The sequence below is a fragment of the Scyliorhinus canicula genome, chromosome 19 (genome assembly GCF_902713615.1).
Source record: "Scyliorhinus canicula chromosome 19, sScyCan1.1, whole genome shotgun sequence".
NCBI classification, from domain to species: Eukaryota; Metazoa; Chordata; class Chondrichthyes; order Carcharhiniformes; family Scyliorhinidae; genus Scyliorhinus; species Scyliorhinus canicula.
Genome location: NC_052164.1, coordinates 50,231,322 through 50,244,799, shown reverse-complemented (window position 1 = coordinate 50,244,799; position 13,478 = coordinate 50,231,322). Strand labels below are relative to the sequence as shown.

General features: G+C 47.6%; 1 protein-coding gene across 1 annotated transcript in view; it reads right to left on the bottom strand.

The window, feature by feature from the left end:
- Positions 1-4,404: 4,404 nt before the first annotated feature.
- ace (angiotensin I converting enzyme (peptidyl-dipeptidase A) 1) overlaps positions 4,405-13,478 on the bottom strand; it is a 223,005-nt gene continuing 213,931 nt past the window's right edge. Inside the window, exons 24-25 of the mRNA XM_038778735.1 lie at positions 11,235-11,416; positions 4,405-4,879 (exon numbers count right to left, since the gene is read on the bottom strand). Coding sequence (XP_038634663.1) covers positions 4,674-4,879; positions 11,235-11,416 — 388 coding nt within the window. The 3' untranslated portion in view covers positions 4,405-4,673. The remainder of the gene's footprint in view (positions 4,880-11,234; positions 11,417-13,478) is intronic.

Here is a 13,478-nt window from a genome sequence, read left to right as displayed (position 1 = left end):
GGAGCACTGCTCCTTCCTCAGGTGAATGAAGAAGTGGGTTCCAGAAACATTTAGATAGACCATCTCTTCATTCACCTGAGGAAGGAGCAGTGCTCTGAAAGCTAGTTATTCGAAACAAACCTGTTGGACTTTAACCTGGTGTTGTAAGACTTCCTACTGTGCTCATTGAGATCAAGGAGGCTGCAGTCGAGTTGGCTGGGGAGGAGGGGGATCCCTCCTGTGGGGAAGGGGAAATTGGCCTCTCCCACGGACTTATTATGGATCACAGCTCCACCACTTCATCAATTCCTGACACATTGTGTTATATTGACTGTCTGTGATCTGTGACTCCTTTGCTCATCGCCACAGGAGTGACTGGACTCTGATTCCTGACTACAAGCCCCAGATCAAGGACTTGGACTGTGGCAGGTAGGCTGGGTATGTGGCACTCACCTCAAAATCATCGGCAAACTGTGATCTGACTTTTGAATACCTTTCATTTACAAACAGGTTTGAGGCGTGACAAAAGATTGGAAGATGTGAGCAGATTCTGGTGAACAGCTGTTTTAATGAACATTCGTGAGATTTAAATGAATGCAAATGGTGTACATGGCACTAGGCAGCGGGATAACCAATCCGCTATTAACCTACCATCGGGAGAATTGCAAACTGTTTTTACACCACCGGGTCGCCAACATTTTGCCTGCAGCTGTTTTATCCCGGCCAATCCGCCACCAATCCTTCTGCGGGCATGATGGGAGAATTCGCCCCAGGACACCATAGGCCAAACGTCAGTCATAGGAAAAATGCCCAAATCACCACATTTTGAAAATCATCGTACAATCAGGAAGTCAACATGGTTTCTGAAAGGGGAGTTCTTTGATCAAGTAATGAGCAATGTGGGCGAAGGGAAACATTTGATAAAGTGCGACATCAAAGGTTACTGCACAAAAATAAACTTGTGATGTATGGTGTAACACATTAGCACAGGCAGAGAATTGATTAGTTAACAGAAAACAAAGAGTAGCATGAAGGCTGACACGTAATTAGTGGAACACCACAGAGAACAGTCCTAAGGCCTCAACTATTTGCAATCTAGAATCAATCACTTGGATGAAGGGATTGAATATTTGGAGGATAAAGTTGTTGTTGACACAAATGAAGATAAGTATGCTGTCAGAAGGACATAACGAGTCAACAACAGGGATTCAGATAGGTTAGGTCAGTGGACTTAAATTTGGCAGATAGAATATAATATTGGAAAAATGTGAATTTTTCCATTTTGGCAGGAAGAATAGGAAAAACAGTACACTCGTTGAAGAGTGATGACAGGACTTGGTGGTACAGTGGGACCTGTATGTCGTGGTACATGAATCACAACTTCTTGGTATGTAGGTACAGTAAATGATTAGGAAGGCAAATGGATTGTTGGATTTATTGCTGAGAGAGGCAATGGTCTATTGTCACTGGAATAATAATCCAGAAATCTGAATCCGATTAAAATCTGGAATTAAAAGTCAGATGATAAACATGAATCGATTTTTGTAAAATAACCCATCTGGGACACTAATACCCTTTAGGGAATTCCTACCCAGTCTGGCCGACATGCAACTCCAGACCCACAGCAATGGGTGGTTGACTTAAAATGGTTGAGAAAACCACTCAGTTCAATGGCAATTAGGGACGGGCAATAAATGCTGGTCCAACCGAAAAATGAAATGAAAATCGCTTATTGTCACGAGTAGGCTTCAAATGAAGTTACTGTGAAAAGCCCCTAGTCGCCACATTCCGGCACCTGTTCTGGGAGGCTGTTACGGGAATCAAACCGTGCTGCTGGCTTGCTTTCAAAGCCAGCGATTTAGCCCTGTGCTAAACAGCCCCCAACCAGCGACTGAATAAAGAAAAAGTAGGGAAATATTGCCTATTGCCGCAGTTGTATGGAGCCTCAGTTAGGCTGCAGCTGGTGTGCTGTACACAGTTTTGGTCTTCTTACTTACGAAAGGATTTATATACAACTGAAGTAGTTCAAAGGGGTTATCTTACGAGGAAAGGTTGAGCTGTTTGGGCCTATTGGAGTTTAGATGAATGAACGTATTGAAACATATAAAATTCTGAAGGGATTCGACAGGGTGGACACTGAGAGGATAGAGAATTCCGACTATAATGTCCTTTAAGGGAGGAAATCTGCTGTCCTTGCCTACACTGGCCTCCATATGACTCTGGATTTACAACAGTGCGGTTGGCTCTTAGATGGCTTTCTGAAAGACACTATGTTGAAGGGAAATTGGGCAACAATGAAAGAGTATTAATATTCAAAAAACAAACCCTCTGAAATCCTTGCAGGTCTCCAATTCTGGCTTTTCACATCCACTGGTCCATTATTGGTGGCTGTGCCATTGGCTGTCAAACCCTACGATCTGGAAGCCTCTATCAACCTTTTAGTTATCTGTCCTGAGATCTCCTCATTTGTCTCAATCTTTTCTTTGTCGATTATGTCTGTGAAGCACATTGGGATGTTTTCCTGTGCTAAAGGCACTAAATAAATGTCAGTTGGTGCTGATTGCAGGAACAGCTCTTTTCATGAGCACACCTTACTCAGGGGATCTGAGCCACATGCTATAAACGGGATGAAGAAACAGAAAGATGCAGCCAGGCCACTCATCGCAAATTCCAGCACTTCCCATTCTGCCATCCCCATGACTGGTTTGGATTCTATTCCCAACCAAAAATTCATGGCGTGTAAACAAGGGTATCTCCCTTTTAATGATAGTAGAACTATAGTGAATAAAGCATACAGGACACAACATTGTTTAAAACAGCTCAATGTATATTGTGCATGCTGTTTGTTACACCAATTTCCCCAACATGCTCTGAACACTTCCTATGTGAATCATCACACAAAAATCATGCAATGAATGTATATAACTACAGAAGAGAAACAATGCAATGTTATGAGCTAGATTTTATAAACACAGCAGCAGAGTTTTATTGGTGCCTCGAGATTTGGTTTTCATGGTAGATTCTTGATACCAATCCTCTCCCCATCTCTCCTGAAGGCGTGGCTCCTTGCTCGGGTTGGATTCTCCATGAGATTTGATTTCCCACTGAGTTACCTTGCCTGAGCCTTGTGCTGATCTGTATTGATTGGCTATTTGACTACCTGGGGCATCACAGTTAAGCCTCACCTTCTCTTCACTCCACATCCGCCATGAGCACACTTCCACTGGATACCCCCAGATCTCAAGGGATAGCACCGACCAAACCTCATCTTCCTTCGGCCAGACGTACACTGGCCAATTTCAGAACCATAATGGCCACCCTGGTTGAGATCACTCAACTTTGCACAGAATGCAGATCAAAACTGGAACCTACACTTCCTATACTGCTCAACTGTACCGGGGACTAGTTTAGCTCAGTTGGCTAGACAGTTGGTTCATGATGCAGAGCAAGGTAAGCAGCATAGGTTTAACTCCCCTACTGTCTGATGTTATTCATTAAGGCCTGCCATCCCACCCTTGCCCCTCGCCTGAGGTGTGGTGACCATGAGGTTAAATCACCACCAGTCAGCTCTCTCTCACAAACGGAAAAGCAGACTATGGGACTATACTTTTACTGCTGAACCCCACATTGGAGTAATTCACGAGCCATCATAGGGCCAAATAAATGATATTTAACACCTCTTCAACAGTTGGATATTTTAGTGGAGGGGAGGATTATTCGGGGAAAAAAACCATTTAGAAGTTTCTCTTAAAGTCCTGTGAGGCTTTAGTGAGGCTAGCCATATAGCTGGGCGCAGTGCTGCCATGTTACCCGTTTTAAAATAATCAACAATAACTGAAGTAATCTGTGGTTATTGAGGTATGATGGGATATCAATGATTTATGGAATTTCCACAGACAATTCACACTTTGCACTGGGATCCCGCAATTGATGATCTTTCCTTCTGATTGGCTGGAAGGTCCTTCTGTTCCGCTCCAAACTTGGCACCTCAATTGCTGGTTGATACCATTGCCAGGATTGATAGATTGTGGGAATCTTACAGACATCAGCAGTGTCAGGCCCCTCACGATTGAGGGTGCTGCTTGGTACAACCCGGATTCTGGGATACAGAGGAACAATGTCTAATGGGTTGGATGTGACTTCACGGAAATTCTTATATTTAGTAAACTGTGGGGTGGTGGGTGGGGGGTGGGGGGGGGGGGGGGGGGGTAGATAAAACCTAGAGTGGTGAAAGACACCTCTCATTCCTCCAATTCTAGAATGTATCAACCTTGTCATCTATTATGCGTAACGTTCACTCGCTGTAGTGACATAAGGTTGCAGCTCCATTGCGGTTAGATATGGTCACATTTGCAGAGTGGATAGGCTCAGGATTGCAACAACATCCGGAGAACAACATCACTCTAGAATAGTATATTCCTGTCATGGAATCTCAACAATGTAATTTAATGCTGCTCTAATCTACATTATTTTCACATTCAAAATTAAAGCAAACCACAGACATAACAGAATCCTTTAATACATATCCCTGCACCAAATATCTAGTCATCGCTGAAGTGTTCAAAGTATGAAGACAGTCAAACCCAAGAGACTAATTAAATATTCTTACAGCAGATTTACAAATACAAATTGGTTGTTGAATTATTGGTTTGTTCTTGCATAGTGAAAGAGTTCTGACCTGATGAGATTTGTTTTCATTTCATTTCAAGTTCAGATGCCGATTTGTAGGGACGCCTCTTTCTCAAAATAATTTTTGCTACAAGAGCTGTCACTCCGATGGTCAGGCCAATGGCTAGTACAAGCAGGATCCACTGGCCTGCCTTGGCCTGCTCTGGTTTTAAACTTAGTCCCAGAAAATCCACATGTGTCGGCGGTGTTGGAGGTTCGACCACGTCGAGAGCTGGAAAGTAATGTGTGACAGTTAATCTCTATTCTGATCAGCATACAGACAGGGTAACACGAATAAATGTTGGAAGAGGAGGAAGCATTTCAGCCTCTAAGAATGCCCGGCCATTCTATGATTCTACAGAACATACCTGAGCTTTACACCTCTGGCTATCCTCCTTTGCTCCCTATCCCAGTCTGTCCTCAAAGGCACAGCCTTTGAGGAGAGAGACTTCCATATTTCCACCTTTTGTGTGAAATAAAGCTTTCTGGCTTCACTTTCCACTTTTCTAGAATCCCCCACTAGAGGTAATGGTTTCTCTCTATTTACCATATTGAATCCCTTTAGTATTTTAAACACCTTGATTAGCTCACACAAGAGGATGAAAGGAATCTGGAATTCTACCCCATCTCTGCGAAAACTGGCTGGGGCTGCTGGGGAAGCCAGATGACATTTTCAAGATGGGATTGATGGATTTTTGTAAGGCTGGGGATATGGAATGAAGGATCACTCCTTAATCTTCTTTGCTGAAGGGAATACAAGCCGAGGAACCTGTCCACGCAACTTAACCCGGTATAATTCTGGTGTGCATGAGCTGCACCTGCCTGTTTGAATGGAAAGATCCCTTGACACTATTTTGAAGAAAAGCAGAGGACTCCATAGAATCATTATTCCCAGTATCTTGGCCAATATTCATCCCTCAATCAACATCATGATTGGAATTCTTCGTACATTCCCACCAACAAGAATTTCTCTTCCTGCTGAATGAATGGAGCAGCAAATTCTCCATCCTCGCTGGTAGAAGGGCAAACCCGGATCGGAGAATCCAGGCCCACAAAAACATCTGGGTGGGATCTTGCCGGCAGCACGATTCTCCGTTCCAGTAGCCGGCCAATGGGGTTGCCCATTTTGGGCACCCCCACGCCGTCGGGAAATCTGCTGGCGTGAGTGCGGTGCCGGCGAAACGGAGGACCCAGCCTATGGAGAATCCAGCCCATTATCAGGCCAAAGCACTGCCGTTTGTGAGAGTTCACGATCTGCAAATTGGCTGCTGTTTTACCGATATTTCTAAAGTGACTACAGTTCAAAAACTGGCGTGAAGCACTTTGAGATACCTGGCAGTGATCATGAAAAGTGCTGTACAGGTTCATGTTTCCCTTTCCTTTTCTGGGATCGATTAACTTTCTACTGTGAGAGTTTGGAGCCTTCTTATGGCCCACAATGGACTCAGCTGATGTGGACCTCTTTGAGGTCATTTCAAGTTGTGGAACTTCCCTGAGGATCAATGTGGAAGTGTGTGGCTGGTTTTGAGGTGGTACATAGATTTATATAAAACATACAGCACTAAAACAAACATGTCAGCCCAGCTCCTGTGAGTTAGTGGGCGTGATTCTCCAGAAAGAGTTCTATGTGTGGTCGTGAGCAGGAACTGCCGGGTATTTCCCGTTCCAGCGAGGCTGGCAACGCTATTCAATGTTTTTTTTTTTGTTTTGTTTTTTAAATTTAGATTAGCCAATTATTTTTTCCAATTAAGGGGCAATTTAGCGTGGCCAATCTACCTACTCTGCACATTTTTGGGTTGTGGGGGCGAAACCCACGCAGACACGGGGAGAACGTGCAAACTCCACACGGACAGTGACCCAGAGCCGGGATCGAACCTGGGACCTCAGCGCCGTGAGGCGGTTGTGCTAACCACGAGGCCACCGTGCTGCCCCAACGCTATTCAATGTTAATTGGTCCACTTAACGAGGCTACACAGGCTTCTTGCAACAATTGAAGGTTCATCAGCGGTTTTGCCGGCATTGTGCTCGGCAGCCCCCCCCCCTCCTTTAAGGGACATCGAGACAAATATATAAATATGGTGGGAATGGAAGGATACGGACTCCGTAAGTGCATATGGTTTTAGTTTAAGCAGGTACCATGATCGGTACAGGTTTGGAGAGCCAAAGGGCCTGTTCCTATGCTGTATTGTTCTTTGTTCTTTAATAAAGTTGAGCAGCACTTGCTCAGCATCCTCCTCAATGGTGGAAACGTGACGATCCTCCAACTCCTCCTCAGGCAGTTCCTCCCTCATTGCAGCGTCAGGTGGTGCAGCGTGCTGCAGGCAGCCACAATGTATTATAGGGTTCCACCATACCGGTCCAGGCATCCAAACGTCATCTTCAGCATCCACTAAAGTGCGAGTGGCAGCATGACCCATGTTGTAACTTGCCTCAACCGCACTCTGTGGAGTGGGGTCAGTCTTCATCGGCCACGTGCCCATGGGTAGCCCTTGACCCCGCGGAGACAGCCCTGCAGCTTCTGTGAACCCTGAAACATGTCAGGGATCTGAGAGCAACTCAGAATGTAGGAGTCGTGCGCACTCCCGGGAATCAAGTATACACCTGGAAGAGCAATTGATTTAGTCACAGACCAGCTGGACACTCAGCAAACGGAAGCCCTTGTGTTCACAAAGTTCACTGCTTGATGCCCGAGAGATCTGGGTGCCATGTGAGTGCAGTTGATGGCACCCTGTACTGTGGAAAGCCAGAGATTCGTGGCTTGTCTGATGGTGGTCGAAATGGACAAAGTTGCTTATTCTTGAGAAGATTGCATCTGTCACCTCCTGGATGTGCTAGCACACAGAAACTTGCAGAATCCCGCAGAGATCTGCTGTGGAACCATGGAAAGAGCTGTTGGCCTGGAAATGATCATAGATTATCATAGAATTTACTGTGCAGAAGGAGGCCATTCAGCCCATCGAGTCTGCACCGGCTCTTGGAAAGAGCACCCGACCCAAGGTCAACACCTCCATGTTATCCCCATAACCCAGTAACCCCACCCAACACTGAGGGCAATTTTGGACACTAAGGGCAATTTAGCATGGCCAATCCACCTAACCTGCACATCCTTTGGACTGTGGGAGGAAACCGGAGCACCCGGAGAAAACCCACGCACACATGGGGAGGATGTGCAGACTCTGCACAGACAGTGACCCAAGGCGGAATCGAACCTGGGACCCTGTAGCTGTGAAGCAATTGTGCTATCCACAATGCTACCGTGCTGCCCTTTCAGTAGTGATACAGGCAGTGGATGCCCCCGCAGCAGGGTCGGAGAATCGCCTGGGGGCGCCTAAAATCCCGCCCCCGCCGTGGCAGAGATTCTCCCAGGAAGTGGCGGCGGCAGGAATCTCGCCACTCCGATCGGAGAGGCCCCTGCGGTGATTCTCCGGCCCAGATGGGCCGAAGTCCCGCTGCTGGGAGGCCTCTCCCGCCGCCGAGGTTTAAACCACCTCTGGAACGGCGGGCTCAGTGGCGCGAGCAGGCCCCCGGGGTCCTGGGGGGGGTGGGGGGCGATCGAACCCCGGGAGGTGCCCTCACGGTGGCCTGACCCGCGATCGGGGCCCCCCGCTCAGACTCCGGGCCAGTGCCCTGGCTGCACTATTTTCTTCCGCGTCCTCCACGGCCGCCGAAGAGTACCCCACATTGCGCATGCGCCGGCAGTGACGTCAGCGGCCAGCTGCCGCTGACGTCACTGCCGGCGCATGCGCAGACCGGCGAAAGCCTTTTGGCCAGCCCTGCTGCCGGGGGCACTGGTTTTTTGCGCCGGTCTTCTGTTGGCAACCGCTCCGGCGCGGGCCCCCAAAGAATTCCCCACCTTTGGGGAGGCGCGACCGCTGAGTGGTTGGTGCCACTCCCCTACTCCGGGACCCTCCGTCACGCAGGGTAGGGGAGAATGCCGCCCCAGTTCTATAGACCCCCACAGAGTGCGGTTGAGACAAGATACAACGGGCGCGATTCTCCGACCCCCACGCCGGATGGGAGAATCGCGGGAGTGCCGGGCAATTCCCGCCACACCACTCTGGCACCCGGACGTGATTCTCCCCCCCCTCAAAACGGCGTGCCGTGTTTTACGACAGGCAGCTCGGAGAATCGCCGCTCGTCGTTTCTAACGGTCGAGCTGCGATTCTCCGGTCCAATACGACCGGTTCACGCCGGCGCCAACCACACCTGGTTGAGGGGGAGGGAGGTTCGAGCACCAGGGGGTGCTCAGTGGGGGTCTGGCCCGCGATCCCCACCGATCGTCGGGCCGGCGACTCTAAAAGACGCACTCTTTTCCCTCCGCTGCCTCGCAAGATCCATCCAACATGTCTTGCACCCGTGGGGAGGACGGCAACCATGCATGCGCGTGTGACGTCATTTAAGCGCCGCCGGCTGAATCATTTACGCGGCGCCAAGGCCCGGCGTGCGTAATTGATGCGGTGCCGCTCCTAGCCCCCTGGGGGTGGGAGAATAGGGGGCGAGGAGCGACCTCCGATGCCGGAGTGAAACACTCCGGTTTTCACTCTGGCGTCGGCACTTTGACTCCCTTTGGGAGAACTTCACCCAACATGGGTCATGCTGCAACTCGCTCTTTGGTGGATGCTGAAGAGATGACGTTTGGATGCCTGGACTGGTCTGGTGGAGCCCTATAATACATTGTGGTTGCATTATACTTGTTCTCAGACATTTGAAAGTATGTTAGGCGGTGGTCTGGAGACACTGGGTCTCGTGAGGCATCTCTGAGCGATGCTCTTTGTGGTTCATCCTCTGAGTTGGGAGCAGACCCTGCCACCCCTTCCTCTTCACTGTTCTGATCCAGCCTTTGCCGAGCCAGGTGCCTCTGTTGATTTCTTCTTCCCTCTGCCGTATGAACGAGAAGAACGACAGGGAGATCATCAGGCTCCATGTTTTGTACATTCTCCTTACGGCAGTATCCATCAGAGAAACCTGACGGTTAGCATTTGTCGATTAAGGATCATTGTTTATCCATTCATCATCTCTTAGGCCCACTTCCCCATGTCCTGGCTACCACATTGATGTCCAGTCCTTACTTCACATTCTGCATTGGCAACATCCCACACCACCCTTGCTCCACACTACATGACTGAGTGGTCACAGCATTTGCCACTCTACTGCAGCTCGAGCTCTCATCTCAGGTGCAGGCATTGTCCAAAGCTTCACCCTAAGGCCTGGTGCTCAATCTGGTCTATGGGGGATTGGGGGCACTTGTCAGTACGCATTACAGCACACAGCCAAGTATTAGCAGCTCTCTCCTCGTACAGTATGCCATTGCCAACACTCAAAGGGAATATGTAGTTTGCTCAGTCGGCCGATAGTACATGCACACCATGGCAGTCAGCAGTTTTGGATGTCAATGTGCCAAAGGTTAAATGCTGAATGTCAAGTGGTGTTTGAGTGGGCATAATTGCGTGACTACAATCATGTCAATTGAATTACAGCTGAACGGTCTCAGCTGCAATGGGGTACTGATCACTGACATGTCTTTGCCCTTGTCGACAACCCTACTCCAGAAGTTCCCCCTCCCCCCATATTAGCGCACTCCCTGTACCCTTTCATTGTTACCCCTGTCTATCCCCAATGTTACCCTAGTCAAGCCTGGTCACCCCTGAATCAGAGCCAGAACCCCCAAGTCGAGCCCAGTCACCCTGAGTCAATGGCTTGTCACCCCCAAGTCAAAGGCTCATCAACACTGAGTCAGAGCTGGTGCTCCACTCTTCCACTCCGAGTCAATGGCTGGTCAACACTGAATCAGAACCAGTACCCTGAGTCAAACCCTTAAAACATGGAGCCGCTCCATGAATGCTGTCCTCACCTCTGAGCCTCCCTCAGAGTTTGGAGCCAGTCAAGATTTGCGGCATTCTGACATCACAGCACCGTGGATGGATTTTTTGGCGGGGATCGGGGTGCTGTGGGTTGTGGGCCCAATAATCATAGATTCCCGACAGTGCAGAAGGATGCCACTCGGCCCATCGAGTCTGCACCAACTAACTAAAGACCACCCTAACTAAGCCCAATCCCCCTGAACCTCACCTAACCTTTTGGACACTTCGGGACAATTTATCATGGCCAATCAAACTAATCTGCACATATTTGGACTGTGGGAGGAAACCGGAGCACCTTGAGGAAACCCACGCAGACACGGGGAGAACGTGCAGACTCTGCACAGACAGTGACCCAAGGCTGGAATTAAACCCGGGTCCCTGGCGCTGTGAGGCAGCAGTGTTAACCACTGATGGAAGGATTTTGAACTATAGATCACAGATTTAAGGTAAATGGAGGAAAGGGGAGCGAGGACATGATGAGTCACCTTTTTACGCAGTGAATGGTTAGGGTCTGGAAATGGGTGAGTGTAGTGGAGGCCTGTTAAATCGAGGTATTCAGGGGGAATTAGACTATTGCCTGAAAATGAAGAATGCGCAGGCTTGTGAGGGGGGAAGCAGTGCACTGGCACCAGTGAATTGCTCATTCAGAGGGGCCGGCACAGATGCAAGGGGTTGAATTGCCTTCTGTGCTGTAACAATTCTGTGATTCAATAACAATTTGCTGACCTGGAGTCCAGTCGTACAGAGGCCATCCCAGGGTTTCAGCATTCTTTAAGTTTTCTGCAATGAGCCAATTTGTCAGCGGCTGGAAGTATTTCATCAGAGAATCAGCTGACATTGTTGAGTTCCCGGTGATCAACTTCATGGCCTCAGGCCAAGGTTTACTGCTTCCCAGTTTCATGGCATTCCTGTGGTGGAAATACAACAACAACTTATATTTATATAACACCTTTACCATAAGAAACGATCCAAGATCCTTCACAGGGCGTAATAAAACAACATTAAACCTTGAACCACACAGAGATATTACTTGAAGAGTTAGGTTTTTAGGGGCACCTAAAAGTAAGACAGGTATAATAGTAATTCCCCTATGTGAATTTATTTGGAATGTTCCTGGAAGGTTCTAATCTATGATTGGATGCTATATCAATGTTGTACGATCAAATTTGAATAATGTTAAGACCATAAGACCATAAGATATAGGGGCAGAATTAGGCCACTCGGCCCATCGAGTCTGCTCCGCCATTCAATCATGGCTGATATTTTTCTCATCCCCATTCTTCTGCCTTCTCCCCAGAACCCCTGATACCCTTATTGATCAAAGACCTACCTATCTCTGTTGCTTCTTCATAATTGAGAATGTTAATTTAGACCAGAGTTTTCACCATTGTTCAAAAATACGGAAATGGACAAAATGTCACTGCCCCTTCCTTGAATCTTCACTTTGTTGGGGCAGCACTAGAATCAAGTTGGGGTTCACAATTCTTGGTGGCAGCAGGCCATTTAAATCACCAGCCCTCTCCACTGAAATGAAATTTTGGAAGAACAGAAACATGGAACCCAGAGAATGCAGATTAGAATAGATAAGTGGAGGCCTGAATGTGATGGATTCCTTTGGACAGTCAGGGTACCCCTTTGGATAAGGTCCCTGGATAGTTTGGGGAGAGGTAGGGCACCCTTTCAGATTGGTAAAGGTGAGCATGAACAAGCATTTTTTTTTTACACAAACACATTGGAACTGTCAAACAGTAAAAAAAGCTGCCCAGTTGTCAAGGAACTATTCAACTGTCAAGGAACTGTAAAGGAGATGTCCCGCTTTAATAATCTTTATTAGTGCCACAAGTAGTCTTACATTAACACTGCAGTGACGTTACTGTGAAAATCCCCTAGTCGCCATACTCCGGTGCCTGTTCAGGTACAGTTATGGAGTATTCAGAATGTCCAATTCACCTAACAAGGACGTCTTTCGGTTCTTGTGGTAGGAAACCGGAGGAAACCCACGCAGACACGGGGAGAACGTGCAGACTGCACACAGACAGTGACCCGAGCTGGGAATCGAATCCGGGTCCTAGGCGCTGTGAAGCAACAGTGCTAACCACCGTGCTTCCGTGCTGTCAGGGAACTGACCAGTTGTCAAGGAACTGGGTCAAGCTATAAATGAACTGTAAAAGAGCTATCCAGATGTTAAATCTGTGTAGGAATCATAAACGCTGTCAAGTAACTGTCTCATAATACTAGTTGAGTTGGCATGGATGGAGTAAAGGCAACGGATGGTGGGCATAGGTTTGTATGAGTTCAGACTATGTTGGCATAGGTGGTATTGGGAAATGGAGGTATTCAAAGGTGTGCTAATTTAGCGTGGGAAAAATGGGACTTTTGGGGTGGATGGAAGCCATGGGTTAGCAGGGTTGATTTAGGATGCGGTAGATGGGGAAGACCATTATTTCAATGAGTGAACCGTCAATTGATGGAGACTTTGGATGCTATCATGGATTACTGATTCATTGAATGAAAAGTCGACAGATTTCTTTCAGAAAATGACTTTTTGGTTACTGAGTTATTTGCGACAAGACATGGTGAGTGTGGTGGAATTAAAAAAATAATAATTAATGTGATATGGGCATTGCTGGCTAAGCCATTTTAAAGAGTATTTAAGAATCAAATATTAGATCTAGAGTCACATGTAGGCCGGACCAGGAAAACATCTTAGATTTTCTTCCCCAAAGGACATTAGTGAACCCAGGTTCATTTTATCAATGATTGATAATTTTTATCATTGTCATCATTAGACTTTTAATTCCAGACTTTTTATTGAATTCAAATTATACCATCTGCCATGGTGGTATTTGAACCTGCGTCCCCAGAGCATCACCCGGGGTCTCTGGATTACTAGTCCTGTGACATATGACGACACCATCACCTCCCCCCCTTATAACAGGTGGCCTTGGTACCCACAACAGGTTCTGAAAG